General features: G+C 38.1%; 2 protein-coding genes and 1 long non-coding RNA gene across 3 annotated transcripts in view; 2 read left to right on the forward strand and 1 right to left on the reverse strand.

Moving 5' to 3' along the window:
• The window catches only part of tbck (TBC1 domain containing kinase), a 55,118-nt gene extending 42,792 nt beyond the window's left edge, over positions 1-12,326 (forward strand). Inside the window, exons 25-26 of the mRNA XM_034687181.1 lie at positions 3,729-3,888; positions 11,303-12,326. Coding sequence (XP_034543072.1) covers positions 3,729-3,888; positions 11,303-11,413 — 271 coding nt within the window. The 3' untranslated portion in view covers positions 11,414-12,326. The remainder of the gene's footprint in view (positions 1-3,728; positions 3,889-11,302) is intronic.
• LOC117815457 lies at positions 11,716-18,797 on the reverse strand. The gene is made up of 3 exons (XR_004631823.1): positions 18,653-18,797; positions 18,255-18,360; positions 11,716-13,582 (listed from the first exon to the last, which is right to left on the reverse strand). It is a non-coding gene; the product is annotated as an uncharacterized LOC117815457 (long non-coding RNA).
• LOC117815455 (hydroperoxide isomerase ALOXE3-like) lies at positions 12,511-22,694 on the forward strand. Its single transcript, XM_034687183.1, has 15 exons — positions 12,511-12,635; positions 12,841-13,017; positions 13,178-13,382; positions 13,527-13,608; positions 15,085-15,207; positions 15,325-15,428; positions 15,676-15,842; positions 16,006-16,149; positions 17,198-17,401; positions 17,610-17,696; positions 17,806-17,975; positions 19,584-19,705; positions 19,840-19,940; positions 20,675-20,845; positions 21,057-22,694. Exons 2-15 carry the CDS (start codon positions 12,865-12,867, stop codon positions 21,234-21,236), a joined length of 2,013 nt encoding a protein of 670 aa, XP_034543074.1. The 5' UTR covers positions 12,511-12,635; positions 12,841-12,864; the 3' UTR covers positions 21,237-22,694.
• The last annotated feature ends 816 nt before the right edge of the window (positions 22,695-23,510 follow it).

A 23,510-nucleotide genomic window follows, 5' to 3' on the forward strand; every position in this document is an offset into this window, starting at 1 on the left:
AGAATAAGTATCTTTGGAACACACCTTTACTGTTTCACATGCAATATCTAAAGCTCCTGTTAGGAGATTGTTTATGAAACAGACTGAAATGAATACTGATGTCTCTATATGACCAAAAAAATCAAAATGGACCACAAGGGACTAGATCAACAGTTTCTATATGATCATTTCTAACGCTTGTAGCCACTGCAGCTTTGAAGCAAGATACAACAAGCTGCAGGAACAACCTTCAGAAACCGTTAATGTTTTCCTTTTTTTTTTTTTTTCCTTTCTCTTGTCTGCATATATATTTCTGGTTTGTGTCATGTTTGTCACAAACTGTCAAATATTAATGCAATTTATTCTTGCAGCAAAAGAAAAGAAAGAAAACATTTTTCAACATCCCTCTTAGAACTCTGGCCTATCTTTTATTGACAACTAATATCATGTTTTGTAAAAGAGGGCGTGCACACCTAGGTGGACCAAAAAAAAAAAAAAAAGTAACCACCACCCCAGCCGGTCTGACCACTCCCCCAGCCACGCCCCCCACCCGCGCCCCGTTGATGTTTTCCACAGCAACGGTTGTCAATGAGTGATGGATTTGACTATTAAAAGTAAGAAAGTTGAGACATTTTATCAGAAAGCACAGCTTACACTTGTTCAGCACAAGATCAGCAAAGAGATACAGCCACAGTGGGGCACCAAAATTCCTTTTAGTAGCTTTAAAAAATGTGACAAAAGTCCTGGTGTTGCTCGGTCCGTTCAGTCACATGATGAAACATTCTAATAAAAAAAATTATTTGAGTACCAAATGGTAGCCAGGGATGAGGATTACAGTTAAGTGGCCTGTTGCTTTTTTTGTTTGCTTGGAAGTGGTAGCAAGGATAACAAATGTGAGCACAACCTCTCAGACAAAGATCCTCTATTCTACAACTCACTGAATAAATACAAACTCCTCTAGTTAGAGTTTATTTATGATCGTGCGTTTGGCCTTTTTTCACAGGACAACCAGACTGATTCTTCTAAAGTTGAAGTCAAAGTCATCAAGCCTATGCCAGGTCTCTGTAAAACCAGTGCTTCATGCATCTGTGAATTTCATATATTGTGTCAGTACCTGTTTAGCATGACTCTGACACATTCAGGGCGGTCTGATGACTGAAACCTTGTTCTTTTTTTATTAGTCATAATGAGTTATGCTTTCATTCATTCAAGATTTATTTGAACACGGTTAAAGGGTCACGACACAGAAAGACTTAATTGGTATACATTTCGAAGATTGACAAACATGTTGACATTTAAAAAGGGTGACACAATATGTTTTAATAAATATGGAGATAACATCCCGCACTTTCAATGTAGAAAATTCTATCACACAAGGCTGACTTACAGAAACACTCCTCTGCTTTGAGTTATCTATCTCATGAAGGTGTCACAGACTAATCCAACAGATAAACCAATCTGATTCTTGTTGAATTAATTTAAGTACATGTCCTTAAGTGTGTGCAAGGTTTCTACGGTAGCTCTGCCTCATGCACTTCTGAATGTATTCAGTGGTTGGGTTTTTTTGCCTAACAGTACCTATTTGGCCCAAATATGTCATGACAACATCAATTTTGCACACGTCCATATTGAAATCCTCTTTTAGTGCTAAAAAATTTAATTTTTATTTGCTCATAAACAATTTTAACAAGTTAAAGAGGGTCATAAAACACTGGAGCAGAATTTGTACACAGCAGCACACATGCATGCAAGAAGCCTTTATCTTTACCCCTCAGTGCGTCTGATCTCCTGCTTACCTCTTGACCTGCTGCCAATTCTTTGCAGAGGTTTGAAATTGAACCAAAGGCATGGAGTGTAGAATGTGCACGGTTCCCATCAAAGGCAAGTAGGGGCAGATTCAGGGTGGATGATCTGCTTCAGTTATCTGCCGCCAGATTCTGCATCACTCAGTAAGGCCCGTCTTATCCACCCAGGCTGCCCCTCCACACACTGCAGTCTGAGATTTGGATGGAGAAGAAGCAGAGATTAGCCTGTGAACCCGAGCAAAATGCATTCTTCTGACTTTTTGACTAGACCTTAGTGTTTTCTTTGTCCTGGTTTATGTGATTTTTGTTATTTTCTTGAGAAAATGTTTGATCTGGTCATGGATTTAACAGTCTGACAATCATGATCTATACCTATAAATGTAGTTTTACTTTATCTGGTTTAAAAGCTGCATATCAAAGAATGTTCTTAAGTGAAGTCTAACGGTACAGGACGAGAGTCTGTGCAACAGCTGATAGACTTTGTGGGTATGTGCAAGTTGCTGTTTAAATACAATGTATCTCTGGAAGCTATTTTCAATTTGCCTACAACAAACAAACCAAATCATTGTCTTAGTTTTCCTTAAATGTCACTCTACTTAATCAAAATTGATGTCAATTGGGTTGTGCAAAATATTCAGAAAGCTGCAAATAAAGCTGTTTCTCTCAGCTTAGAAAAAGGAAAGTTTGGGAATTACATGCTTATTCCAGGACAGCAACAATATGCATAAGTTGGCAGAATGAAATCGGCCATGCATACAAAGCAACTCTTTGTATTCTTTAAATTAAAAATTAAAATTCATACTGCGTGCTACATTTAAAACCCTCTTTATTCACCTTTTGAGGACTCTGCACAAAATCACTTTACTTTACTGCATAAAGAAAATCATTCTGCTTTTTCAGACAGGCAGTTGACACTAACTGAAGGAGTATGGGAAAAAAGTGCTGAAGACCTGAGGGGGTTAGCCTCAGCCTCAGTGGAATGATAATGGTAATAAGGGTGTTAAAGAGCCATTAATCAATAAGGATTAGTGAATAAAGCAAGGATTTTGCCAAATTCCTGCTCTGGACTGGAGCCGCCTGATAGACAGAAGCTCCTCAGGCTAGCTCGCATTCACAAAAGGGATTTGACCACTTTCACAGGATTTGGCAACCTTTGTTCACCTTTATTATGATCCAAGGCAAAGCTGTGTTGTGGGTGTCTGTGGTCACAAAAGTGGATTAGATTAAGACCTCTGTGGAGTAAATCAGGGTGATCTAGATTTAGCTGTCAAGGTATCCAGTGATTAATGTCTGCCGCAAAACAACCAGCATGTGCCTCTTGTATTTCATTGGCTGATTCCACTACAAAAGGATTTGTCAGCCTGTGGGTTATGTAATACACTGACCCTATATGTCTTTGTGGCAGCTGATGTGATTCAGTGAGCACAGTAATTTAAAAGAGAAAGAAGCAGAGCACCACTTATCGTAAAGTATGTCGCCATTATGGCAGTAGCTACACTCTCAGAAACAGGACAATCTCCTTTTCTAGAGAGTTATCTTTCAATTATACAGCACTGTCCTGTTCTCCTGATTTCCTTTTTGTATTCCTTTCTTTTCTCCTGTCCTCTCCATTGTTATTTCTCCTATATCTCATTTTCTTCATTTCTTTTCTCCCTACAATTTGAAGGGCTTGAATTTCCCTACTATCTTTTTACTAGACTAACATAATTCCTGAATTGTGAGTCTGTTAGATAAGCAGTATAATATGTACTCCAATCAGGGTATTATAGAGTGTCTTGGTGTTGTGTCTGACTATGTATTCTGTTCATGTTGTTCCAGGATGTTATGGTTCCCGTGAAATTAAAGGTACAACTTTGTAAAAACAGGGTTCAGCTTATTTGGCCCTCGTCCCAGGATGCTCTTGTACCTGTTCAAAGCTTTACTCCTTAACCCAACCGTCCCCAGCTTCAGCAGAGGCCATATATCCGGCAGCATAAACATTCCCTATAGCTCCGCGTTCGGCCCTGACAGCGAGCTGGTGCAGTGTCCTGCAACAGGAGCCCTCCAGAACTATAGAGGACGTGTCATTGTGGTCATTAGCCACGTCATGAAGAGTGCCTCTGTGGTGAGAAAACAGACACACATCTCTCGACAAAACATCAGTGCACACAATAGTTTATCACAGAAAGCGTCTACCCTGATATACTTTCCTAAGGTTTTGCATTATTATACCTTCCATTGAGATATTGTAAGCACTTTATTGTGCTGTCAAGGTCAATGCTTTCTCTTTGAGACTTTGCGTTAGGCTTTAATAAGAATCTGGCAGGCAAAAATTGGTACCATTATTGTTCAAATAAATGTTGAAGTTTGAGTAATAAATTCAAGGATTTCTTTGTTATTGAGAGAAGAAAGAGGGAGAGCAGTAAATAAGACAAGTTTAGATAACTAAGGAAAACAACACTTCATGATGTTGTTAAAGTGCCCTGTGGTCATTTTGAATCCCCAAACTCCCTCCCTGCTTGTTGTTGTTGTTTTCACCATCCAAGTGCTGTTAGGGATAGAAATGTAGGCCTGTTTGGCTCAGACTGAAATATTTCAACTGTTACCTGGATTGGCATGAAGCCGGTATACAAATCAATGGATGAAATATACTGATTCTGGTCATCCCTCCCCCTTTCCATGAGTGTCAACATGGGACTGACGTTTAAAGTCAGTGTTTTAAGACTTACCATTGGACTGCGGTGTAATTTGGTGCAGAAATACACGCCACTCCCAAGATGAATTCTTCTAACTTTTGTCATCCTTGAACTTTTCATTAAGTGTTTTCGATCTGCTCAGCCAACTAATAAGTCTAGTGTTTTGGTTTATAATTACCTTGTCTGCAAACCCAGTGAAAATCCCATAAGGCCCAGTTTTACTATGTCTAGGGGAATTAGCATAAGCAAGCTAAACTAATAAGCCAATATTTTAAGCTTTATACTGTCTAAATATTTCAATTTGATTGTCTTGCCATGGTAGGATGCTGATTCTACAGTTTGGCTCAACCTCTCAGTCTCAGTCACAGTCAATAATATCCTTCCTCTTTCTCTAGTACCGCCATGAGATTGACATTTGTGGTTCTAAGGCATGTCTTAATTAGTATTAGATGGATTGCCTTCACATGTTCATCATACATTTAAATGATCCTCTGAGTTTATATCTTATCATGACGTCAAATGTTGCTGGGTTGTGTCCAAATGCTGGCAGACATAAAGACATATTGTTCAGTCTCAGCTGTACTTTATCAACCAATATAGTTTGATTCATATCAGATGCTAGCTGGTGTTTACCAAAAAACACATAAAAATGTTAACACTCCACAGTCTAAGAAAGATAACAGCTAAAAATAAAGGAAGATGCTCTAAAGTCATCTTCTGAGCATTTTCTTTTAAATCTCACAACCCTTTTATGTTCTGGGTGGTGGTCACGTCTGGGCAGTGACAGCAGACCTCCTTTATTTTTGATCATCTCAGAGGAGTCAAAGTCACAAATGCTGAACTACAAACAGCAGGTGTCTGATGGAATCATGTTTTTTTTCCCTTTTATTCCTCAAGTAATTTTTGATGTTTTTAATGTTTTAAATGATCCAGACCCCCACCGGAAATACACACTGTTTATGAAAGTACTCACCAACATCATTATGCTAACTCTTACAGGGGTCCAGTACCTGTTTAGCATGACTCTGACACATTCAGGGCGGTCTGATGACTGAAACCTTGTTCTTTTTTTTATTAGTCATAATGAGTTATGCTTTCATTCATTCAAGATTTATTTGAACACGGTTAAAGGGTCACGACACAGAAAGACTTAATTGGTATACATTTCGAAGATTGACAAACATGTTGACATTTAAAAAGGGTGACACAATATGTTTTAATAAATATGGAGATAACATCCCGCACTTTCAATGTAGAAAATTCTATCACACAAGGCTGACTTACAGAAACACTCCTCTGCTTTGAGTTATCTATCTCATGAAGGTGTCACAGACTAATCCAACAGATAAACCAATCTGATTCTTGTTGAATTAATTTAAGTACATGTCCTTAAGTGTGTGCAAGGTTTCTACGGTAGCTCTGCCTCATGCACTTCTGAATGTATTCAGTGGTTGGGTTTTTTTGCCTAACAGTACCTATTTGGCCCAAATATGTCATGACAACATCAATTTTGCACACGTCCATATTGAAATCCTCTTTTAGTGCTAAAAAATTTAATTTTTATTTGCTCATAAACAATTTTAACAAGTTAAAGAGGGTCATAAAACACTGGAGCAGAATTTGTACACAGCAGCACACATGCATGCAAGAAGCCTTTATCTTTACCCCTCAGTGCGTCTGATCTCCTGCTTACCTCTTGACCTGCTGCCAATTCTTTGCAGAGGTTTGAAATTGAACCAAAGGCATGGAGTGTAGAATGTGCACAGGGGTCCACAATCCACATGGAATCAATTACACAATTATCTCACTCGCATCAACAATGTTTTTTTTCAGTGTGTTCCTGTGTGTTTTCATTTATAAGCCTTTCCTCAACCAGCTGCAAAGTATTAAATATCGACTGACAAGTTACCCTTTTAGTTATCATACAGCTTTTTAAGTATTCATGAGTAACATGAATGCAATGGCTGATTACTGCTGAGTATCACTGTTCAATTTTAGGTCAAGTTTGTAAACGTAGACGTACAAGAAATCAGACATAGACAGGAAGCTCCAAAACAATAAGACAATATCAGGTGAGTAAAGGTGAAGCCCTACATAATTAGTAATGATTTACTGAAAAGAACTGGTTTATGGTGGTTCTCTCATTGGCAGTGTTGGTTTGTTTATCATGATTATTTGATGTTTTGCCATGAACTTTAGACTTTAATAATCCCTCTACTTTTTGTCCAGAAGAACAAGCAGGTCAAAGTCTTCACTTCAGTGAAATATATCAGCAACAACAACATATTTATGCTCAACTTTTTGTACATATATCAGTTATTTTCAGATGATGTATCCTCCTGACTTTGGCGTACAGTGCTTTGACTTAACTCTAACATGAGGTCCACATTTGAGGATTTGTCTAGACAAGTATTGAGTAGGTTGCCTTAATATTTCTATGGCTTTGATGTTCCCCATGTGATTCATTTTGTTATCTTCATCCTCTGACTTTTATCTTACGCCGTTTTTAGGTAGACTTTGTTTGGTTTGTAGACAACTATTTAAAAGAAACAGGATGTCAATGCATTCAGCCTTTACACATCTAGAGATCATTAGCTAATTCTAGTATGCTAATTTGCTAAACAAATATCTTGGGCATCTTTAAACATAAGCATGTTACTTTGGCTATTTTATTTTTGCATGTTTCCATGTTAACCTTAAGCTCAAATCACTGCTGTGCTAAAGAAAAACCTCACAGTGCTCAGAGTGGTTCTATCTCAGAGCCCTCTTGATAAAGCACACGCCTCCTGCTTTTCTTAGTTCTTATTTGTCCAGCCGTGCAGAGTGCAAAAGAGCTGGGTGGAGGAGATAAAGAATGAGGGGTGTGGTGTAAACAAATATTCTCTTGACATCCAGTCACCTAATTTCTGTCTTGCTCTTAAAGGCTTAAACACAGTGGTGCATGACAACAATCGCTTCACAAATGAAGAAGGGTGTTTTTTGGGGGGAGTAGAAAAGCAGAAAAGGGGGCTGTGACGCACAACATTAATCAGCCTGGTGTCAAACGTCTCCCATATAAATAGACTAATTACCAAGAAATTACAGACCCATCAGATGTGTGTGGAGGTGTATGTGGTCATTTAAGAGCAGCCTGGCACATTTGTATGTACTTGAATCAACTTAAACACGGGACAGTTGTGGATAATGGCACTGCACTCTGATGTGGCGTTTCTCCAATCTGATCCCACAAATGAATGAAATGACATATCTGTTCTGCTTTTCAAAGAGTCTCAAGCTGCAGATTGAAATTCTTAATGGGCTGATTCTACAATTCCCTCATGTGTCATAATTAAGTTTGTTGATGGGCAACAAAGGGAGCATGTTTAAACAACATGATTCTGAGACATCTATTTTGAGCAAAAATTCTATAGAGGATTTTTCTCCAAAACACCAATGACCTGCCTTATTTAAAAATGCCATCCATCTGTTTGGGCCTCTTCTACATGTGCAGTAGTCTCTATGCTCAACATCCAAATACCACACAGACAGGAAAAGGGACATTTGAGGTCAGGAAAAGTATAAAATGCTGTTTGCACCCATTGTTGGGCTGCAACTGAAATAGAGCACCTTGTCTTGTTAACATAAAAAGAATTTGCTAAGACACTAATCCCCCATATCCAGACCTCTGTCTGTCAAATCCGCAGCAGTGTGGAGAAAACCCTGGAAATCCTGAGGCAGACATAAGTCTTTGTGCAAATGAAAACAGTTTCCTCATCAAACAGCACCTCTGGTTTAGTTTTTGTTGGGTGAAAATTCAGTGAAGGACTCTGTGGTTTAGGTTAATCAGTCTGATGCAGTGTAGTAAAAGTCCTTTGTCTTTGCCTCGTCTTTAACAGACACTAGGACCTTAGCAGGGGCTGAAACACTTTTACATGAGTCATTGTCTTTGACATTTCAGCACACAAAAATAACTTTGCTCCTTCTAGCATAAGAGACCAGGAGAAGTATATTGATCATTATAAATTCTCCTTTTGTGCTCTCTTTAGAATAAATTAACTGATCTTAAATTTAAAAACTCAGCAGGGATACGGCTTCAGGCAGCATCCCAATTTAGAAAAGATGTCCTCCTTCCATATGTTGGAAAAGAAAAAGAGGAAAATAAGTAGCTCCACCTAATTGAAGAGACAGTTCTGAATATTTAAGGAAGAAGAAGCAGCATGAGATCAGTTTTTAAGCTACCTCATAAAATAGTGGAAGACTTCTTTTATACCTTTTATGGCTCATGTAATCAGCACTTGATCATGACTCTAGAACTGTCTTTTGTATCTTTGAAAGATTGTGCAGTGTCTCGCACAGGTTTTAGATTTGGTATTTTGCAGCCTTTTAGTCCTCTTCAGGAATAGGAGAACAACACAGCACTTGAAATTCTACACTTTAAAGTTATACGATGGATCTCAGTAATTCATTAGACCTTTCAGTCAAGGAGGTCACAAAATTAAAGGTTGATGAAAAGATCCTATTGTGCTTAAATGCTGTTCACATCTCAGTGCACTGCAGCAGTAGCATTATCATTAGCTTTGAGGCAAAGCAATGAGTCCACTCATTGAAAACCTTTAACATTTATAACCCATTGGCATTCAAAAGTAAGCCTGATTCTTCATGTTCAGTTTTTATGTGGCCTTTTCAGCTGATTGATTCTAAAAAAGACATACCTGTACTGCAGATAGAGAGGGTTTGGATTTGTTTGGTTGCTTTGAAACAGACAGGTATATTTAATGAACTCAATGAAAGAATGAATAAATAAATCAACTAATTAGTAGAGTTGCAAATAAATTATTTTCCTCATATTTTTCCAAATCAGTTTTATTCTTTCTTCCTCATTTTCAGTGTTATTTCATTCAGCTTGATTTGATTTGGTAGTAACATGCATTTTTTATCAATGGACTGAAATCATCTCATTGTTTTTCCTAAGATTTGATAAAAGCTGTATACATCTCAAGTTCAATTCAGTTCACATGTTGCATGACAAAAGTGAAGTTCATTCAGCTTTCGTAACAACGGTTGTGTAACATGAACTTAGACGGTTGGGTCCAGATGTTTCAACACTAGATTTCTTCACACTGCTGTTTGAAACCAAACAAGGTTCATCATCTTAAGACCAACCAAGGACACGTATTACTGCGCACAAGTTGAATGAGAGGTCACAACAGGAGTAACATCAGTTTTGTTTTTTTGGATAGGACAGCTAAAGAGAGACCTGAGATGTTGGGAGAAGAGAGTGGGGGAAAACCAGACACAGCAAACTTTAGCCTCTGTACCGTGGACTGTAAAAATGATAGACGTAGTATCCGTGACGTCACCCATCTGTTTCTGAAGCGCTGTTTTGAAGCCAATCGTCGGCAGGAGCCATATTGGATATGCTGAAGTCAACCTAACTGCTGTCGAGCTAGTGTTGGGTAAATAGGTGGGCTTTGAGCCTCCTCGCCAACAGCTACAGTGTCCCCGCCTGTCAATCAAGTCAGTTGTGCCTCTCATAATGGAAAAGTCGTATTTATATCTTCGAAATTGCTGCTTTATGAAAAAATGCACACCCCGTACAGGGTGCGCCAATCAAGAAATGACCTATCCAGACTACACTCGTTTTTTTTACCAGGCTGAAAAACTGCAGTTGTTAACACTTCCACATTGGATTTAATTCTCGCTGCCGGAGGTTGCCACTTGCTCTGTACATGGGGTGCATGCTTTACCCTCTGAGATAAACAGGTGCCCTGACAGTCCTTTCAATTCATGCAATATGCATCACTAATAAAATATCTGGTATATTTAGCCCTAAACAGGCAAATTGAACTACTGCAGTAACAGATGAGAGCCTGAGGAGATATTAACAACATGTAGACTGAGTAGCCTTCGTGATTTTAACAAGGAGCTGATCAAGTGCCAATAGACAACAGGCTGTGCCGTTATCATGATGAGGGAGCTCTCCAAGCAGTACAATTTTACAAAGGACTTATTCTCTGCATTTGAACAAAACAAATTTGCTCAGATACTGAAGTCTGATGGTAAAGAAGAAAGATTGTGCAGTGTCGGCTGCTAAATGTGGCATTTCCCTCCACAGCATAAAACACATGTAGAACACAGATATCAAGACAGAAAGACATACTAAAAATATACTTGCAAGCTATTTACCATACTTTACTTTCAACTATCTTCATTTGTTTGTGTCTTTGTATTTAGGTATTTGAATTACAAGTTTTCTCTATCAAGTCACATTATTTAATCACTTACATGCCTTAAAAATCGTCATAACCTTAATGGTCAACACATTTCAGATATCATGCAAACAGATTATTAAAGTGAATTGAAAAGAACAATGTCAAAGAGGTGTTGAAACATCTGTTTTGGGTGTAGTCAGTACTGTTAATGTGTTGTATTTGAAGTATTGAAAGATATGGAGCACCTACATTGGGACAGAGTATTTTTTGTAACACGAACACAAAATATCAGCGATCACTAACACACTTGATTTGATAAAAATAAGTGAAAATGAATTTTAGGTCCTTGCAAATATGAAAAGTTTATGCAGGCTCATTTTTTTTTATTTAACGGCACAAAAGGATGATTGTGTCCTTAACTCTTGCTTTCTATCTGATGAAATCCCTGATGGGGACATACATACCTGTAATATTATGCAATGCATCAAAGATTGCACATGAAGGTGTTTCCTTACTGTTAATGAACCTTATTGCGCAAGGGTGTTAATTCTCATCTGCTGCAAATGAGGTACTTCTCGGTATTAATGACAGGAAACCAGTAATGGGAGGTGATTATTATGTGTAATGGTATTTTTTCTTCCTTTTGTCCCAGTTTGCGTCACACCTAGTGAAGGTTAATTTCCCACGGGTTTGTATCCTGGATGGAGGAATAAACAAGCTGAAACCCACAGGACTGCTGACTGTCCCCTCCCCTCAGATCTGAGCCTGTATCTTAACTTCACATTGACAAAAGGGATGAGTGGAAAGCCTACTAATAGTCTGTTGGACAGATACTGAAATGAGAACAAAACCATTTTCATCAATGTATGAAGACTTTTTTTTAAACATATAAACAATTGTTCAAAAGAAACCTGTGTGATTGAATCAACTAATATACCTAACAGATCCTGTGTTTTGTAATTTTTTGTCTTAAAGTAAGATTGAATCATTTATTGTTGTCTGGAACAACCGCTTTGTGTTGTAGTAGCTTCACACTGATACTGAGCCACTTGATTTTGAGAAATGTCTGATGTACTCTTTATTTTCTATACAAGTACAATCTAATGCAATCCAAACAGCTCTCCTGCCTTCAAGTCTATTTGATGGTGTCTGTTATGCCCAGTTATTGGAAAGTGTCAAGTAGCATCCATTCACTTACACATGTAACCATATTCAAGGCTTGTTTTTGTAGCTGACTTAATTACCTGTAGAGTTCTGTCATATTACAACCCTCCTATAAATTAGGAGAAGAAAAACAAAACAGAACATACCTCTAAATATACTCAAGTATCACACACAAACAGGATTATATTCCGTAAAATTACACATTAAAACACTTGAATATAAACATTTCTGACAATGTGGTCAGACTTAATGATGTAAAGTTAGCACATAAGGCAGAGCTGTTTTAATGTGCTGTCAGATTTTAAAGGTGCACCAAATAAAGTGGCCACAAAGTGTGAAAGTCAAATAACAGTGATTTGTGCATAACTGTCTCATTTTTTATAAAAACTAGTTACATTTATCCTGTTTGTAGTGCACATGTCACTAAACTGTCTGTACATGCGCTACTGTGTTTTGGAAATTGGTTGACATCATGTCAGGTTCCTTGATAATTAAACTTGCTCACAGAAGTGTGTTGGTGCAATTTGTTTTTCTTTCTTTGTATTCTTTAAGCTGCAATTCATATCTGAATGTGATGGTTTAGGGTGAGTTGGTGTGAAGCCAACTTTTACAACAACACAACCTTAAGTTGTAATCTCTACCGTCTCCCTGTGGTTTTGCAAGTGTTGTAAATGTTTGTACATGCCTGGCATTCAGTCATCCAAGCTGACTGTTGCCACTGACTGCACACTCCCACAAAACTGCATTTATAAGGGAGTCAGTGGTGATAGCTGTCACAAAAAGAACAGTTAGTCAAAGGGACTTCTTGGCCTTATTCACAGGTAAGACAGGTGCTTCATGGAAGTATTTTAATTTTCAGTTACAATTAGAGTCAATAATTTAGAAAATACTTTTAATACTAGTTGTGGAATATATTTAAAGTGTACCTTTGATTGTGATAATTATTTGTCAAGTGTTTTTTTTCCTCAAGTTTTAGCAACAGGCAATGAAGTGAGAGCCTAAATGTTCTTGTTCTTTTCTCACCAGTTTCCTCCTAATTAAAGAGTGAAAATGGTGAACTATGAAGTGATTCTATCCACTGCCAATGTTGTTGGTGCCACCACTTTCAATAATGTCTTCATTAAGCTGGTGGGGACGGATGGGGAGAGTGATCGCAGTTGGCTCATGAATTTGAAAGGGCCTCTAGCCTTCACCACTGGAGCAGTAAGTCTGAAATGATCTCTGTTAAAGTGCATAACATGCTCTTCCAAATTTTTTCTCCACAAGACTAACCAATTAAATACCAATGTAGAAAAGCTGATTAATCAGAACCAACTTAAATATCTTTTGTAGATATTTTCAGATCATCTCTGTTCTGCCGCAGGTGTCTAGTTTTAATGTGTCCTGCTCTGAGTCCATTGGGAAGTTGGTCCTGATAGAACTAGACAAACAGCGTCTCCTAATTTTCCCTGAAGACAACTGGTTCCCTGCCAAGGTGGAAGTGAAATCGCCCGAGGGGGACACCTACAACTTTCCTGTGTACCGCTGGATCACTGACAATGAGGTGCATCGCTTCAGAGAGGGAAAAGGTTTGTTGAAATTAGCTTTTCTTTTAAGCTGTTGAGTGAGAACTGAAATAAGAGCAACCTAGACTAAGACGTTTGTGGTAAATTAATAGCAAAACAAACAACATGTCTGGAATGATTTCAGTCTTCTTGTGTTTCTTCCTGTAGCTCTGAGAGTCTTTGATGACATCCATCATCTTGGAAAGTACAGTCGGGAACAGGAGCTGAAACAGAGAGAGGAGGACTATCGGTGGGAGCTCTAAGCAAATACACCCTCTACAATATTATTATTTCAAACCTGCTCAATCTGTTGTGACATCTAGACTTTGTATATAATAAGAAAATGAACCACCATTTTATACTTACAAAGCTACCACAGTTTTGCCTGGATGCTATTCAAAGCAATATTCATTTTTCCTAAAGTGTGAATGGATTTGACATAACCATAATAAGAGAAGAAAAAATTCTCAAATGTCCCCAGTTACCTCTAACAGTCTGTTGACACATTTCTATGCAGAGCACTAAAAAAGGGTAAGGTGGTTAAATCTAAAATATTAGAACTTTATGCAAGTTTCCTAGTAGCCTGCCTTCTTGCCTGTCTTCTGCTCCCCTACAGTGGCAACAGTGAGCAACACTAGGTTTCATTAGCTTATGGAGTCTGCTGGTAACTTAGCTCAGTTACACTTCACTGCAGCTGACTGGTTCAATAAACCACTCGGCTCTACGTTGTATGTAGAGCGATGAATGAGAGGCTTGTTTTTCTGTTTATGCTACCATTTAATATCAGAACAGGAACAGAATAAGTACTGGTCAGTCATATGGTTGGCAGCTCATTCAACACACTCGGGCATGCCTCATATACTGGCAAACTGCTGATTAGTATAACAAAAACAGTGATACAAAATATCTGTGTACCTGAACAGGAACAGAATAAGTACTGATCAGTCATACAGTTGGCTTGTTATGGCAGCTTATGCAGAACACTACAAAGGGACAGCAGGTGATATTAGCGTCAGAGTTAGCTAGCTTGATAATGAATGTACAATGTGGTTATATGGACATATTAGCACTTACAAACTACAGTTAGCCCATCTGGGATTTATCTTGTCAACAGTTACATAATCCCAGTGTATTTAGAGTCCATAATGAATGAATACAGCAATGAATTCCATTCATGGAGGTACCTTCTTTTAGTGTTGTAAGCTATAGTTAACTTGGGGGCTTACACTGAACAATAGCCAGGGAGTTTAAGTTATATAGAAGTATTAAAATCTATCAAGGGTAGAGCAGGCACAATAGCTCTATTTACTTGCTCTCTACTGCCTTTGCAGGAAAAATATTACCCGAGTTGGTATGTTAGTTAGCTAGCAATCTCACAAGAACTATGAAATTGTGCCAGAGGGCGTAGTGGCGAGAAGCTAACATCAAATGGAGAGTGCAAAGTAAAGGTGTAAAACTGTTATGGAGCTGATCAATTACTTTTTGTCATGTCACATCAGGTCAGTAACAGGGTGCAGGAGTATACAATGTGTATATTGCAGTTCACAGAATGGCCACTGGTGTCTTACTTTACTATGATTTTCCAAGTCCAAAGAGTTTCTTGAAAATTACATATTCATTAGCAGTGCACTGACATGTATCATATACATACAGCTTTCCATTAAAATTGCATAATGCTATCCTAATTACATTGTTACTCATAATCCTGATCTCCCTGTTTTTCCAGCTGGGATGTGTATGCAGAAGGAATACCCCATTCCATAAAGTCAGAAGGCCCCCTTTCTCTGCCTTGTGAGGTCCGCTTCTCCTTCACCAAGACTACAGAGTTTTTGTTCACTGCAGCCTCAGGGTGAAGTCTAATTATGCTCATTACCTATCCATTGTTTATAAAAGCAAACCTGCTACCCTACTTGGTAATCAAAATTAATTAAAAAACATAGTACATTTATTTTATTTTTATTTCTAGACTAACTGAGCTGCAACTTAATGGACTGGCTGATAGCAAAGAGAACTGGACTGACATTGAGGATATCAATCGGGTGTTTTGCTGCAAACGGACCGCTATATCAGGTACTGAACAGTCATGGTAGTTCAATGGAGTACTTGATAATGCATAAATGTTAGTGAATTTAGTATTGTAATTATCTATATTCCTTAGTTAAGCCATAGGTTGTATCATATTCTGAATTACCAAGTGGCTTTTTAATTTCACTATTTAAAGGGGGAAAATGTTCCTTAAGGATGTGTCAGTCTGAAAACTAGGACCAGCGCTCCATCAAGCACTGTGCGGTTAACGGTTGAACGTTTTTTTTTCCAGACTATGCCCAGGAACACTGGAAAGAGGATGCTTTTTTCGGCTACCAGTTTCTAAATGGTGTCAACCCCATCTTGATCCAACGTTGTTCAGCCCTGCCCAAGAACCTGCCTGTTACGAATGACATGGTCTGCCTTCCTGGGCAGAGTAGTTTGGAAGATGAAATGAAGGTGAGTGTTTCTACCTTGATTAGTCTTAGTATTAGAATACTTTTCAGAACCATCTCATGTTAGACATGCACTTGTATGTTCTACTGCTTACGTATTATGTGTAACAATCACATCAATGCATTTGAGTCAGGTAATTTCTCATTCTCTCTAAAAATTTCCCCAGAAAGGAAACATATACTTGTGTGACTACAAGCGTTTGGATGGACTGGAAGGAAACACCATCAATGAGAAGAAGCAGTACCTGATGGCTCCACTCGTCCTACTTCACAGAACACCTGATGATAAGATGATGCCAATTGCAATTCAGGTGAAATGAGCTCTCAAATATAGCTAGCAGTTGACGTGAATCTTGGAGTGTGATTCAAGATGGCTGTCATTCAAATTATAAGAGATAGATTTCTTTGCCACTGGGAGCATCTAGATGTATATAATATAGAACTCCCACCCAGACATCCCTTTTCTGGCAATGTTTTAAAGCTCCTCCTAAGGGATCCCATGTTGTTCCCAGGCCAGATGGGATATATAATCCCTCCAGCAAGCTCTGGGTCTACCAGAGACCCACAGATAGAAGCACCTAGAGCACCTCTAAAATAAAGCGTCTAGGAGGCATCCCTATCAAATGCTGGAACCACCTCAACTGACTCCTATTGATGCAAAGGAGCAACAGCTCTACTAAAGATTTAGTTTCTTTCTTTTTATTTGGATGAACTAATTGTGTGCCAATTGGTACCCCATTTGGCACAGTCTCTCTGACACAATATCAACAAATGTCCATCAAGTTTGGTTACAATGGCACATATCCCTCAAGGGATAGGCAAGTTATTTGTTATGAGCCCTCCCAAAAGCATATATAACACCTTGAGGGGCAGATAAAGCAAATATTAGGGAGTCTTTTTTTCCCCCCAGTTTGGTGACTGGCTGTTCTGTACCATATTCTGTGAGGGTTGTGCAAAAAGGGAAGAGTTGCCAAAATAATTTAAAATGGAAATTAAGTTTTTAAATCTGCACAGAACTATATAAATGTTATGTATTGTTGCTTCTTTTTGATTTGGATCAAGAGTTTGAAGCCAAACCTTGAAGCACATGCTTTTGTACCACAACCTTGCTCAAAAGTTTCTGTTGCACTCCTGTGGGTCCCCCAATGTTTACTTGCCAAGAATGAAATCAATCTCTTGTGCAGTTGACAAAAGTTGACGAACAGGGTGACAGAGATTTTTCATTGGTAGTCAAAGTGCAAACATATGCAAATAATCAGGATCAGAGTAAATAAATGAGTACAAATAGCCAGTTTGAATACCTGTTCAATGAAAATAGAATGACTTGAATGAACAACATCTCCCTTCTTTCTCTCGTAGCTGAAACAAACTCCAGGAGATGACAATCCCATCTTTTTTCCTTCTGATTCTGAGTACGACTGGTTGATGGCGAAGATTTTTGTGAGAAGTGCAGATTTCAGCGAACATCAACTCAATGTTCACCTGCTGCGCACTCATCTGCTGGCTGAAGTTTTTGCTGTGTCTATGCTGCGCAATGTGCCCATGGTGCATCCACTGTACAAGGTAACTGTGACTAACCATAGTTTTTTTCAACTCCCTGAATTTTTTATCCTCAAAGGTTTATAATTTTAAAGTAATAGTGACAAGGAAAAACTTTTTAGCAGGTACAAACCTGAAGCAAACTTTGAAACATCAACAGTATAGAAATATCACATCTCTCAGTTTGTTAACAGCTAATTGTGTTACTAACAGAGTTTCATCTTCCCCTTAGCTTCTCGTTCCTCACACTCGCTACACCCTACAGATCAACAACTTAGCGCGACTTCTTCTAATTTCGGAGACTGGTGTTTTTACAGGGGTAAGAATATCAGCAATACAGCCATTAGAACATCAAACTCAACATTGTCTCTTATTTTTATTATTATATACAGTTTTTGTCTCTATTAATATCCCCTACTTTGACTTAGTTTGCAGCTTCTGGAGGAGAGGCTATGTTTACGATCCTGAAGAGATCCCTGTCCTCAATGACGTACAGCTCCCTCTGCATACCAGATGACATTGCTGAGCGTGGGCTGGAGGCTGTGCCCAACTTCTACTACAGGGATGATGGACTCAGGCTTTGGGATATCATCCACAGGTACACAGGCGGTGTCTGTTCTGCATTGTGCTCATGATTAATATCACTTTGTAAGCTAGTTAGTTAGTTTTTTATAGCATTCAGAGGCAATGGAGTGCTTTGGTGAACAAGGCAAGGCAAGGCAGCTTTATTTGTATAGCGCATTTCATACACGAGGGCAACTCAATGTGCTTTACATTAACACATTAAAAGCATTGGAGACATTCAGACAGGCAAACTCTCTGTCACCAGTTGACTTCTTGTTTACCATAAACCAAGCTGAATAGCATTCTTTCTTACCTGAAGTGATAGTAATGAGGACATAACAGATCAGCAGGCTGACACAAAGGCTTCATATGTGTGTTAATGAAGCAGCAGGGAGCCCCGATCCTCCTAGTAAAGAGACCTGAAAACATAAATGTAGGATTAAACCAGTTCATCTTCCACACCATGCCATGGTAAATGACGCATGGCTGGGACATCTTACAGTGCTTAGAGTCCCTGGACTAGCATTCAGGCTTATTACCTTTATTGTTATTCATTTATTATAACTTAGTAAGTGTTAGATTTTCAAACATGAAATATCTGTCTCCTCACAACTGTAACTTTCATAACATGAAGAAAACAAAATGAGGAGGACCGTAAATGCAGTCTAAAAAAAGGTTACAGAAACAAAAAGAGATTCAACTAAAACTTACTTGAATCAAAATCCATAACAGAAAATCCACATAAGAAACGGTAAACTGTAACATGCTGCAAGGTACAGGGAGAGCGACTCAAAGAGAAACATTCATAGGCAAGAAGCACAATGAACCAACACAGGAAAGGGGAAACAGAGAAACTAAATACACTTGGTAATCATCACAAGTGTGACAAAAGACACAGGTGAAACTAATGAGTGCAATCAGACATGAGGGAAACACAAGGACTAGAAGTAAAACTAAACCACACACAGAAGGAACACGTGATCCAAAATAGAACAGGAAACACTGGACACTGAACTAGAAAGCACAAGTGAAAATACATACACAAGGAATAAAGAACACAAGATGTGATACACAGGTAATGGCAGCTAAAATACACAGATCCACAGTAATGATTAACAAGAATGCCCAAGGCATGATCAACAAAACAGGACAAGACTAAAAACACAAAACCAGGAAAATACAAATCTTAACAAAATCCACGCCTGACATTAACAGTAATTTAGCTGCTGTCAGTACTGAGTATTCATTGCTGGTTGTTGAGGACTATTTGTCGTGTACAGGTGTGCATGATGTAGGGCACCAATAAACAATTGGTTTTCCAAAAGTATTCATTTTATGACTTTTACAACATACCAGCTTCCATCAATTTCTGAGTATACGTTATTTCATATAATCAACCTTAACGCAACCTCCCCTGAACAGTTTATGTTGAAAGTCATGCTATGCTGCAAAAGTTTTAAGAGGAACTGCTTCTATTCTTTAAGCTAAGCTAATTGTCATACAGCTGTAGCTCCATACATAAAATGCCAAGAATCTGTCATTGTAGAGAAATGGCTTGTCCAGAAACCGAAATGTTTTAATTTTTTACTGAAAGCCCTGTGTATAACATGCAAAAATGTGTTTTTCTCCACATTTCTTGAAGGTTTGTGCAGGGAATTCTCAGCTTCTACTACAAGAATGATGCTGAGGTCCAGCAGGACTCTGAACTGCAGGCATGGATTTCAGACATTTTTGAACATGGGCTCCTTTCCCAACCATGTCCAGGTGAGCTCTAAGACAAGCCATTTTTAGATCATGATTAAAAACATGTATTGTACTGTTTAATTGTGAACATATTCAAACTTAAATTGTTTGAAAAATATTGTTGAGTAATGCATTCTGTCGTCTGTAATTCTTAGGAATCCCCCGGAGCTTCACTACAGTGGCTGAGTTGGTCAAGTTCGTCACCATGGTGATCTTCACCTGCTCAGCACAGCACTCGGCTGTGAATGCTGGACAGGTGAATGCTTTAGATTCCATCAATGGTTAATTACAGTGTTATGGTTTTATATAATGGATTCATAGGCTTTTGTAATTGTCTGAGAACTGGAGAGAAATGAATGACATCAGACAGAAGATTGTTAGCAGGCATTAGCTATAAATGAGAATCTACTCTCAGGTTAAAAGCTTTGTGATGTTATACATCGGCACAGTGGTGCTTTGAGCTTAATGGGAGAATGCTATTAAACATAACCAATGCTAACATGCTGACAGTTGGCAGGTAAACACAGTCAGCTTTTATTTACCATGTCAGCATGCAAGCATTTGTAAAGTAGAATAAAACAGGTACAACTGAAGTTGATGGGAGTACTTTAGATTTAAAGGTATTTTGTCATAAATTAACACATTGGAAAAATGAACATATTACCTCAGAACTGTTTTAGATGAAATAGTCAGATGGAATTCAAAGTCACGGCAGTTATTGAGATGTGAACATAAATGTACAAACCAACTTTTACAATTATGCAGCAGAAAGATGTTGAAGCATTTCTCTCCGAGCCTCAACTTCAATGTCATTGAGATTCATCCTCTGGAAACCACTGTTTGTGTTTGTCTCTATTCAGAAGTACAAGCCAAACCTCCATTTACCTCAACAAGTATTGATATATTTCAGCTTGGACCAAGGTACTAGGTCAGGCTGACATGGCTTGGATCCAAATGTATTTACTGTCACCTGTCAATCACTCATTGCAGTATGACTATGGTGGCTGGATGCCCAACACTCCTATCTCCCTACAACTTCCTCCACCAACCACAAAGGGGACAACAAGCGAGGCCACCATGCTGCAGACATTCCCTGATGTCAACACAACAGTTCAGGGGATGGCCACCATGTGGCTGCTGAGCAAGCAGTCCTCTGACTTTGTAAGTACTTAAGACTTTATGAAAAATGTCATTTGTCACATTTAAGTCTAAGTTGTGTAATATACAATTGGTTGTCACTGGAGTAAAAATACCTCCTTTGATACACTTTAGAAGACTTCCTTTCTACAAATATATGCATGGTAGAAGACTTTGTTTTATACACTTTTTAATGTCAGGAAAAAGGCTTTAAATATCTCATTGATGTCATCAGGTTCCTCTTGGCCGGTACCCTGAAGACCATTTCAGTGAGGAGATTCCCCACAAGCTAATAAAGGCTTTTCAAGGAGAGCTTCAAGACTTGAGCGAAGCCATCAAAGCCAGAAACAAGGATCTTGAAGTTCCATACACATACATGGATCCAACAGAGGTAGAAAATAGTGTGGCCATTTGAATGTCTTAGGGTGACCTCCTCTGTTGTTGAGCAAATTTAGCTTCAAAGCTAAAAGAGTCAAAAAAGAAGAACTGCATGTTCTGTACTGAAATGATATTACACTGAAAAAAAACTTCTGCCTGTAGTCAGTGTATGCTTATCTGTGATTTTTGTTCAGCCTTATTTAAGTTTATTGTGAATATATCTGCTTTTACAAAGCCTCATATTTTAACTTTGTCCACGGAAATGAACGACAAATGTGAAGTCCAATGAAAAGCTGCAGCATTGAAGCATTTTCTCACGCGCATGTAACTTTACATAAACAAAATATGAACATTTTAACTTGTCTGCCAATATTTATCTAGACTTTGTGCTTAAGAAAAATATGACATTATTTTATTTGGTACATTTATACATTAAATGTATTAGATGTATTACATTACATTAGATGTTGAGGGTATAGTGGATATGTCTTGCTTAGTATCCTTGCACCACTAATTTGAGCTCAGGCTTTATCTGTTACTGAGCCAGTTTGCACTGAGCCAGCTTGCACTGAGCCAGTTAGATAAACAGACAAGTTATGTCATATCTTATTTTACATTGTTGACTCAGCGTAGCACTGATTAATTAACTTTGACTCATTGTTTTGAAACAAACGTTATGTGCAGAAGGAATAAAAACAATCATGGTATGTAAATACTTTGACAATGGGAATCGAAAAAAGGAATCACTCCAATTGAGCTGTTCAATTGCAGGGCGTGTTCCTAAGGTATGGCGTTGGGTAGAGCTTTTTTGAAACAGTGAAAATTATTTATTATTGTGTCCAAACTGTAACCAAATTTCTTAACCAAAATAAATTATTGGTCTTGTCTATACACAAAAAAAATTGTGTCTGGGAGATTGTTTTTGTCATCATTAAAACTTCCCTATCAATCACAGTTAGTGTTATTATTGATTAAGATTAACACAGATTGCAATGTGTGTATCCAAGAAAGACTGTACTTCTTTAAAGGGGGGATATTATACTCTTTTCAACCATTTTACACTGGTCAATGCATTGTTTTTCTCCAAAAGTAGTATGGGAGGAAAAGCCTTTCAATGACAGTGTCCTGCCATGGAATGATTCTGTAGTTTGAGGCATACACCCTGTCTCTTCCTGAGAGTATTGGTTCTAATCTTATCTTTTTATAGAAACTTAAGTTGGTTCAGTTTAAAGTTGGTTCAGGCTTGCATTAGTGCAACCTCCCTCCTTCAAATCATTTAGTCATAAAGTAATTCATGTAAATAACTAACTATGCATTTCCCCAAAAGTTTCTATCACTGATAGAACTGATCTATCACTAATCATTGTTCCCACTCCTAGTCTTTTTCCAGTCATCTGTTACTATTTTGATAGATATTGTTGTTATTCTTTTTATTATTGCCGTGCTTCTTCTGTGTCTAGCAGTTTACAGGTCCAGTAAAAACAATTTTCACATGCATTGTTCTTAATTTTTTATGCTGTCCCGTGTGAAGGGGTTGACACTGGCTGTGTTCTTCCCTTTTTTTAAGAGTCTGAAGCAAGACATATTTCAACAGGAAAGGCTTTAACAACAAAGCATCCAGACACTGTGATGAGCTCTTTAATAGACTCTTTTAAAATTGGATGAGTAATAACAAAATAAGTAGAAGTGCTTGTCACAAGGACTTTGATTGTTTCATTGTAATAAAAGAGATAACAGTGTGACTGCTATCACAGGAAGAATTGCGTTATGCCTTTATGTCTGAAAACATTAAAAGGCCATAATGTTTTCCTGTGACAGTTTGAGGGACATTTTGCAACATTAACTGTGATAATTGTGTCTCTGCTTCAGTATTATGCCTCTATCTGCTCACTGTGCATTTGGTTATTTTTGCATTGTAACCCATGGCAATAACATCATTAATTTGTATCTTTCTCTATACTGTTAGAAACACTTTATTTTTTACTTTGTGTTATACCCTCAGTTTGATTTCTACCTTTGAACCAGCAGTTTAAAAGGTTCTGCAAACGTAAACACTTTTAATTACTGTAGATAAAATGGCTACACTGTGATAAATCACATCAATCTGTTTTAATCATAGTGAAAATGTTCCATTTACTGTAAGGTAAAACTGACATCCACATGTTGAGACTCATCTTTATGATGGAATCTTAGGGGGAAAAAAAGTTGACGCCCTCTTTTTTCATACCTAGCACTTATCAATGGCCTTGCCCTTAAGTTGGCATTTTAAAATTCAGCAGTGGGTGGAGTAATTCTCAGACCCAGGGGTGCT

Source organism: Notolabrus celidotus, chromosome 7 (genome assembly GCF_009762535.1).
Source record: "Notolabrus celidotus isolate fNotCel1 chromosome 7, fNotCel1.pri, whole genome shotgun sequence".
Taxonomy (NCBI): domain Eukaryota; kingdom Metazoa; phylum Chordata; class Actinopteri; order Labriformes; family Labridae; genus Notolabrus; species Notolabrus celidotus.